The sequence below is a fragment of the Lontra canadensis genome, unplaced genomic scaffold (genome assembly GCF_010015895.1).
Source record: "Lontra canadensis isolate GAN:19392208 unplaced genomic scaffold, GSC_riverotter_1.0 scaffold46, whole genome shotgun sequence".
Taxonomy (NCBI): Eukaryota; Metazoa; Chordata; class Mammalia; order Carnivora; family Mustelidae; genus Lontra; species Lontra canadensis.
Window position 1 is genome coordinate 14700403 of NW_022631040.1, and position 8864 is coordinate 14709266.

At 44.4% G+C, this 8864-nt stretch overlaps 1 protein-coding gene across 1 annotated transcript; it reads left to right on the forward strand.

Annotated features, from left to right (window-relative positions):
* The first annotated feature begins 989 nt into the window (after positions 1 to 989).
* LOC116876624 (ribosomal biogenesis factor-like) lies at positions 990 to 1397 on the forward strand. The gene is made up of 2 exons (XM_032872883.1): positions 990 to 1172; positions 1289 to 1397. The coding sequence occupies exons 1-2, from the start codon at positions 1057 to 1059 to the stop codon at positions 1395 to 1397; spliced, it is 225 nt and encodes a 74-aa protein (XP_032728774.1). The 5' UTR covers positions 990 to 1056.
* The last annotated feature ends 7467 nt before the right edge of the window (positions 1398 to 8864 follow it).

The window sequence follows — 8864 nt, forward strand, 5'->3', positions numbered from 1 at the left end:
CCAGGAGATGGTCTGGGGAAGAGCCCATCAGCCAACCAGGAGGTCAGCACCTTGGGAGTTTCCATCTAGGATTTTGGAAGGATTCTTTCTTCCAAATTCCAAATTCCAAATCTTCTGAATTACAAAGCCTTGCTTAGTGTTTTATACTTGATCAGTGTTTGCTGCATTGACTGGAATTGCCTCAGGGTCAGAGACAGTCTTGTTAATATTTTCGTGAAAAATATTTTGGTGGAAAATCTTCCTTTTATCTGGTGGATTCTGTAACTCAGAGCCAGATTTAATGAATAAGGTAGAGGGATCAAGCTGAGCAATTGTGATTCTGATTTTTTAAAACCCTAACAACACTGACCTAATGTGATTATTTCCCCCCCTGACTTAAACTGGCTTTTGAAAACAATGGTGTGAGTAGTAAGTTTTAACGCTTTAAAAAATCAGTTTCATAATTTCATATTTTACATATGGAGTACAGAAACCCAACAGATCATAGAGTTCTCCTGCATACTAGGCATGATATTAAGTGCTGAGGTGACAGAAATCAGGAAGTACTTCTCCTTGGGGAATCCATCATCCCATGGGGAGAGACAGCAGAAGATCAGTCATCATAATGTGGTGAGATCAGAGCTGGGGAGCTCGTTCAGGTTCATGTTCTTCGAGCAGTCTTAAGCAGTGGGTATGGTTGAGGTAGGACAGGGGTGTAGGGTCTGGGAAAATTTTAAAGTAGGGGTAATGCTTGAGCAGGATGTTGAAAGATGCACATGAACCTACAGGAACAAAGAGGGTGTAGAGGTATGTGTGTGGTGTGTGTGTGTGTGTGTGTGTGTGTGTGTGTATTTCTGATAGAAATGCATGTGGGAAGACTTGGAGGCCGTGGTGTCAGCAGAATGTTCTGAGCAACGTGTAAGATCAAACAGATGAAATCCTTAAGGGCATTGCATTTCTGAGGTCTAACTAGGGTTAGCCCTTGAAGAATCCTTCTAAGAGAACTTCCGGAAGATCCTGTGGGTCTATGATGGCGTCACCCGGAGCGTGAGTTGTTCCACGAGGATATTGAAGACAATGGCTAAGAACAAACTAAGAGGGCAGGAGTCCAGGAATGTATTTCATATAGCCAGCCAAAAAAACTTTAAGTCTAAAAACAAAGCAAAACCAGTTACCACTAACCTTAAGAAGATAAACATTGTGAATAATGAAAAAGTTACCAGAGTGAATAAAGCTTTTGTAGATATACAAAAGGAACTTGCACATTTTTCAAAAGGCCTTTCCCTTGAACCTTTGCAGAAACAGCTGATTCCTCAGCAGGTCATGAAAACGAACCAGTTAATGTTGATGAAGCGACAAGATTAAGGCTCAGTTGTAATACACTGGAGATACATCAAATACCCCAAAAAGACCAATAAATTAAATGTTTTATACAAAAAAAAAAAAAAAGAATCCTTCTAAGATGGCCAGGCTTCCGAGTCAGCAAATGAAAGAGAGCTGTGAGGCAGAGGCGGGTCCTGCCTGACGATCATGGTCAGCAGTGATCTGACTCAATCTGTAAATTGAGAAATTTACAGATGAGACAACTGACACTTAGTGGGTTCAAGTCATGTGCCTAAAATCTCGTGGCTGGGAAAAAGTGGAAGTGGGATTCGAGTTGGAATCTGCCTCACTCTGAAGACCATCCTTTCCTGTGAATGTAATTTCACAGAAAGAATGTAATTTCACAGGCTCAAGACGTCACCTAGCTCTGGGCCCACCATTCTGAACACGAGGTTGTCCAGTGCAGTTGGTAGCTGGAGATGGAGTGGCAGGTGGCGTGGCCCAGCATGTGGACCGACCACTGGCAGAGACTACACCCGTAGTCCTCAGACTTCAGACTGCCCAAGAGTGCTCTGGGGATGTTCCCCAACAGCTCCAGTTCTGAAGTCCCACTTCAAAGCATCTGTCCTGTGACAAGGCACCTCGGGGGACTCTGATGCAAATTGTACATGTTCCACACTTTGATGACCACAACCGTGCATGAATGTCTTATGTGAAGCTGGGTTTCTCTCTCCCTCCCTTCTTTCTGTTCTTCCCTTCTCTCCCTCTCTCTCCTTCTCTCTTCCACTTGCTACCCCTTCCTTCCTCACTCCCTCCTTCTCCCCTCCCCTCCTCCTCTCTCTTTCTCCCCCTCCCTCGCTTTCTCTCTCCCTCATTTCCTTGCTTGCTTCCTTTTTTCCCTTTCTTCTGAGGCTTCTGTTAATTGGGATCCAGTGATGTGAGGCCATCACTCATATGTGTTACTCACCCTCTCTGTGCATATCCCTGTCTCTCCAACCATCATTTGTTCCTTGCAAGGCAGGCAGGGATCCTGCATTCTGCGTGCCTTTCACAGGCACTTAGACGGGTGCACTCCCAGGTTAAAACCGACACCAGGGGGCGCCTGGGTGGCTCAGTGGGTTAAGCCTCTGCCTTCGGCTTGGGTCATGATGTCAGGGTCCTGGAATCGAGCCCCACATCGGGCTCTCTGCTCAGCAGGGAGCCTGCTTCCTCCTCTCTCTCTGCCTGCCTCTCTGCCTACTTGTGATCTCTCTCTGTCAAATACATAAATAAAATATTAAAAAAAAACCTACACCAGGCGCCTGGTAACAGTGGGTTACTTTAGAGCTAGGCCTTTTGAAACACATAGTTCAGCCAAGGAAGGTGCCCTCAGTGCTCAGCTGTCCGTGTGCTCTCTGTGATCTGCCTGTGTACGTTCCCGCTCATCACACAGTCCTAAGGGGCCATGATGGGGAGAAGACAGACTCAGTTTAGTGAATCGTCTCCCTTCCCAGCTCTCAGCATTTCCCACAGCCTCTGGCCAAACCCCACTCCTTGGGAATCTGCAGACCTGTGCTTCCCTAGTCATGCTTGCCGCCTCCAGTGTCTTGCATTTTGAAAAAAGGAAAGCCCATTCGAGTTGGCTTTGAGCCTGAGTTTCAGCTCTCTGTTGCAGCTGGCTTACGATCCGGGGTACCCCCCCTTTCTGGTCATGGCATGTCAGAGCCACATGGATGGTCTGAACTTGTTCCATGTGGGCAGTTTTCTCCCCTGGGCCCTGGTGACAAGAGCCCAGCATTCCGGGCATAGCAGATTCCTCGCCTGGTATCCCACAAGTGATGGATTCCTTTCTGACTCTCTGATTTGGCCTGGGTGCCTGGATCCTGGAGTCAGGGTTATGTGGGTTCAAACCTTGCTTGTGGACTGGGAGTGCAGACACATTTTAAAACCTCTTCACGTCCACATATCTTCATTTGTAAAATGAGGGCCGTAAGGTGGTTGTGAGGTTTAAATCAAACGATGCTTGGGAGTGCCCGCTTTATGGGAAGCACTATGGCAATGATTGTTATTGGTGGTGATTTTTTATTGTCCCTTCATTTCCCCAATTAAAATTCTATCAATCTTGCAAGGCCCAGCTGGAACTCTGCCTCATCCACAAAGCTTTTTGTCCACTCAAGTCAGCAGGGGACTCTGTCCTAAATTCTCGTGATCACTCAAGTCTAAGATTAATGCTCGATTGCCTTAAATATTTAATACTGTGTTACTGTTGTTCTAGGACCTGATTGGTTTCATTCTTGGTCCCTGGTATAGAGGGAAGTTCTATACGAATACTGGTAATAAAGATTATCTTTTTCTTTTAGCCTCTCCACTATCAATGGTTATTCGCGGGAGCTCTTCTTCTGGGTGTCATGATTAGGAAGTACAGATCAATTCACTTAACATGAGCTCATTTGGGTTAAACTGAGATAAACTGGCAGCATCTACACAGCAAACGACAACATCCTGGGACCCATCATCAGCTGGCTTTGTGCAGCAGCTGCTCTTACTAGATACGGAGAAGGCCCTCGTTCAGGAAACAGTGCATTCAGGGTCTGGTGTTACTGGTGAGAGACCTTGTTTTGACACCATCTCCTTCTGAAACTGGTGATTCTCAGCCTTGGATGCACAGTAGAATCACTGCAGAACTTAAAATAATACTGATGGGGGCGCCTGGCTGGCTCAGTGGGTTAAGCCTCTGCCTTCGGCTCAGGTCATGATCCCAGGGTCCTGGGATCGAGCCCCGCATCGGGCTCTCTGCTCAGTGGGGAGCCTGCTTCCCCCCACCTCTCTACCTGCCTCTCTGCCTGCTTGTGGTCTCTGTCTGTCAAATAAATAAATAAAATCTTAAAAAAAAATACTGATGCTCAGGCCACATTCTGGGCCAGTTAAATCCAAGTGTGTGTGTGTGGCTGGGGTGGGAGGGGAGGGACTGGGTGGTGATCGGACCCAGGTATAGTATTCTTGGCTTTGCGATGCTGCCCGGGCTGAGAAGGACAGAATTGCTCTAAAATCAGGTCCCCAGCTCCTCCACCAGGTGCACAGGCTTCAGTTTTAATTATGTGCATTCGCCTCTTTTTCAGGGATATTGGCTACAATTAGCTTGTAGGAATTAGCTTTCAGGAGATCGTGGATGTCTTCAGGGTCGAAACCACAGCATGAAAGAGAGAGCATGTATTATCTGAGAATGCCTTGCAACCAGGCTGCTCACGGACGCTTAGTGTGCCTAGGAATAGAATTTTCCTTGCCCTAGGTCACCGGTGCCACAGCACAGAACTGACAGGGCTCCCCAAGGACCTGAAGTATTTATAACTCTTACAGTATTTCCGCAAGGTGAGCTTTGCTGCCAGAGGCCCGAATCGGGCCTGTTAGGAGTCACTAAGGTGGAGGAGTTGGACACAGCTGCCGCAGGCTCCTGGGGAAAGGGCTCCTGGCACTGAGAGAGAGGGGCTCAGGTGTCCTTGCTGGAGAACAGAAAGCAGAGAAGGCGGGGCTAGCAGACCACCCAGGCTTCCTCCCCAACCTTGTCTGACATTTTTTGCACAGGGACTAAGTCCTCTGAAAAATAGATTTTTTGAGGTTTATTCTCCATAAACTTTATCTATTTTAAGTCTACAGGCCAATGAGTCTTAGTAAATTTCCAAGGCTGGGCAAGCATTACCACGATCCAGTGTTAGAGTATGTCCATCACCCCAGAAAGATCCTGTGTGCTTGTTTTCAGTCAGTTCCTGTTCCAGCTCCCATCCCGGCAACCACAAAGCTGGGTCCTACCTCTGCAGTTTTGCCTTTTCTGGACATTTGCTATGAATGGAGCCATATAGTGTGTGCCCTTCTGTGTCTGGCTTTTTTTCACGTAGCGTAACATTTCTGAGGGTCATCCAACTTGTAGCCCGCATGGGTATTTTCTTCCTTTTTACTGCTAAAAGATGTTACGTTGTATGGATATGCTTCATTTCATTTATCCACACGTCAGTCTGGATCGCTTCTACTTCTGGGCTATTACCGAGTGCTTAGGCACTCATGCTCCAGCTTTTGTGTGGACATATGTTGTCATTGCTCTTGAGGAAAAGAGCTTGGAGTGGACTTCTTGGGTTGTATGGTAAATTTATGTTTAGCTTTTTAAGAAACTGACAAATTGTTGCCCGAAGTGGCTGCACCATTGTACATTTCCATCAGAAATTTATGAAGGTTCTAGTTTCCCCACATCCTCACCAATGTTTGTTATTATCTGTCATTTTGACTCTGGAGGAGGCTGTGATGTGGTTTTCATTGAGGTCTACTTCATCAATTATTTTCTTTTTAGAATCATGCTTTTCGTTTCTTATCTAAGAAATCTTTGCCTATTCAAGGTTACAAAGATTTTCCTCTAGATTTTAGGATATTTTAGATTTTCTGCTAATTCTCTTATAGTTTGAGCTCTTACATCTAGGCTTTAATTAATTTTGAGTTAATTTTTAGGTATGGTGTGAGTAGAGATATAAATTAATTTTTTTTTTTGCATGTGGATATCCAGTTGTTCCAGCACCATATTTTAAAAAGATTATCCATTTCCCTTGTGCCTTGGTGCCTTTGTTGAAAATCAATTGACCATAATTATAAGGGATTATTTCTGGACTCTCAATTTTATTGCATTGATGTATATGTTTATCTTTATGGTCAGTACCACACTGTCTTGATTACTGTAGCTTTATGGGAAGTTTTGCAATTAGGAAGCACAATCCTCCAACTGTGTTCCAAATTGTTTTGGCTGCTATAGGTTCTTTGCATGTCTATGCATATATTGGGATCAGCTTGTCAATGTCTGCAAAAAGCCTGCTGGGATTTTTTTGTGTTGTTGAACTTATTGATTGATTTGGATGCCAATGACCACCTCAATAATATTGAAATTTCCAATTCATGAATACAGAATGTTTCTCCACTTATTTAGATCTCCTTTAATTTCTCTTGGCAATGATATGTAGTTTTGGTGTATAAGCCTTTCAGTCAATACTTTTTTTGAGAGTTTGGGTGGTCCTGATAGGAAAATATGTTTTTGTGTGTGTGTGTTTATTGTTGTTGTTTTTTGTTATCCTCAGAGGTCTCATTAAAAACCATGGAGAAATTCACACAGCTTAGTAGCCAGGAGCAGGAGATGGTGCCATGAGTGGGGAAGGCAGTAGCCTGAGCATCAGGAGAACCAACTCTGATTTTCAGCAAGCCGCTTCACCTTCCAGTTTGCTGATCTCTAAAATGAGTATAGCGTAATTTTTTTTGCTTCAAGGTTGTAGAGTTAGAGGTAATGCGTGCAAAGAGCCTAGAAAAATATAGTGGTTATTCACTGTTTGGTGTCAGGCGTGTTGGTGCCTGTGATGATGATGATGATGATGATGATGATGGTGATGATGGTGGTGGTGGTGATGATAGTGATGGTGATGATGGTGATGGTTGTGGTGATGATGATAATGGTGATGTTGGTGACGATCATGATGGTGAAGGTGGTGATTAATGGTGATGGTGGTGATGATGATAATGGTGATGATGGTGATGATGATGGTGAAGGTGGTGATGGTGATGGTGGTGATGGTGGTGGTGATGATGATAATGGTGATGATGGTGATGATGATGATGGTGATGATGGTGATGATGATGATGAAGGTGGTAGTGATGATGGTGTTGGATGGTGGTGATGGTGATGACACAGTGTTGTGTGTGCCAGGGGAAAAGAACCACTAGTAGAAGATGCTGCTCTTACGGCTCTCATCCTGGCCACTGAGTCTCCTTGAAGCTCAAGGCAGAGGCCAGTGATCCACAATGGAGAAGTGAACATTCCATCTCATTTGATCTCCAGACAACTCACTGAATTTACTTTTCTCATCCACATTTTGTCATCAAGGAAACTGATGTTTGAAGAGATAAAGTCAAGGTTCCAATGTCACAGAGCTAGTAAGAGGCAGAGCAGGGTTGAAAGCCAGACCGGTCTAACTCCAGAGCCTCTGCCTTTCCACTACATGTCACCACCTTCTCCTCTGCCAGCTCCCTTCAGGGGATCTACAAGGCAGCGATAAATTCTAGGAAGAGCACAAAACTCACGGGACAAATGGACACTGATAAGTGATTACTAGATCTTGTTTACCTTTGTATTTGACATGTTAAAGGCTTAATTTTGTCTCAAGATTCAGGAAGGCAGATTTGGTTTCCATCACCAAGGATTAGATGGAAAAACCAAGCTGAATTCATGGGGGTTGATCATAGTAAGGTGTTTTTTTTTTTTTTTAATGTCACCTGGGTTACATGACTATAGAGACTGAGATGAAAGACACCTTTGTTCTCAATTTTTAGTGTGAGCTGACGTGAGCACTCAGCTGCACCTTACGGCCTCCATGTGCTGAGCTGCAGTAGCACTGGTGAGAGAGGGGTGGAGCTTGTGGCAACGTGAGATTTCAGATCTGGGGCTGCAGAGGTCCTCCGTCTGCTTCCTCCCACTGGCCTTGCTCAACAGCAGCACAGTGACCCACGGATGTGAGTAGAGGCGAGCCTGTGCTGATGGCTCATCCGCTTTTCCCTTACTCCCATGCAGGAGATCGGGGTCTGATTTCTAGCAAACTCTTTCATATGGCGGTATGGAGAGTGCATCGGCTTTTAGAATCAGGTGAATTTTTTTGTTCCATTTCCACTCTTGGCTAGTTTTGGGATTGTGGGGAATGCACTTAGCTTATCTGAGCCTCAGCTTGTTCATGTAAAATCATGCAAATAATTGTTGTGAGGATTAAAATGACACAACATCCATAAAATGCTTATTAGCACCAGGTGTGTAATATGTTCTAGACAGAATCCCTTTGTTTCTTTTTACTGGAGTTAAAAATAATTAGATTTAGTTTTAAAGAATTCTCACTGTGGATAAGTGGCTTAGTCATCATTCGCTGCCCTCACAAATACCCCCAAAGCTTGGTGGTTAAAGATCACATACATTGATTTCCAGCTCATGGTATCAGAGGGCTGAATTAACCGTGCCTTTGCTGGGCTTCACTGGGTTGGGTTCTGCTCTTTGTACCCTCTAATGTCAGGATCCCAACTGAAGAGACATGCTGCTCTCACAGTGGAGGACAGAAACTCAAGGGAGCAGGAGCCAATGTGTAAAGCATATTTCGAGTTTCTGCTTGGACACGACATATATCACATCTGCCCACATCCATTGTCATACGCCAAGCCCAAAGTCAGTTGGTGGGAAAGTACAGTCTATCTAAAGGGAAGCGTGACGTGGGCTTTATGAATGAATAAACAATCTACCTTAATAAGTGAGAATTTTGATAAGAGGCACTTCTTGGTAAGCCAAGGAGTAATCATTATATTCAAGGAATATTTGAGCCTCTTCATTTTTAATCGTTCCCCTTGGCTGTGGCAATTTGTTTGCTTTTTCAGGTTTTCTTTTAAAAAGCAGAGCTGATGAAAGACCATTTGTCAGCGTCTGAGAAAAGATTTTCCTGTTTCTCTTCCTTCTTATTCTTCTCAGCCATTTGCTGATTCATCCTTTTTTTTTTTTTTTTAAACTCATTTGAATGTTGGCTTGC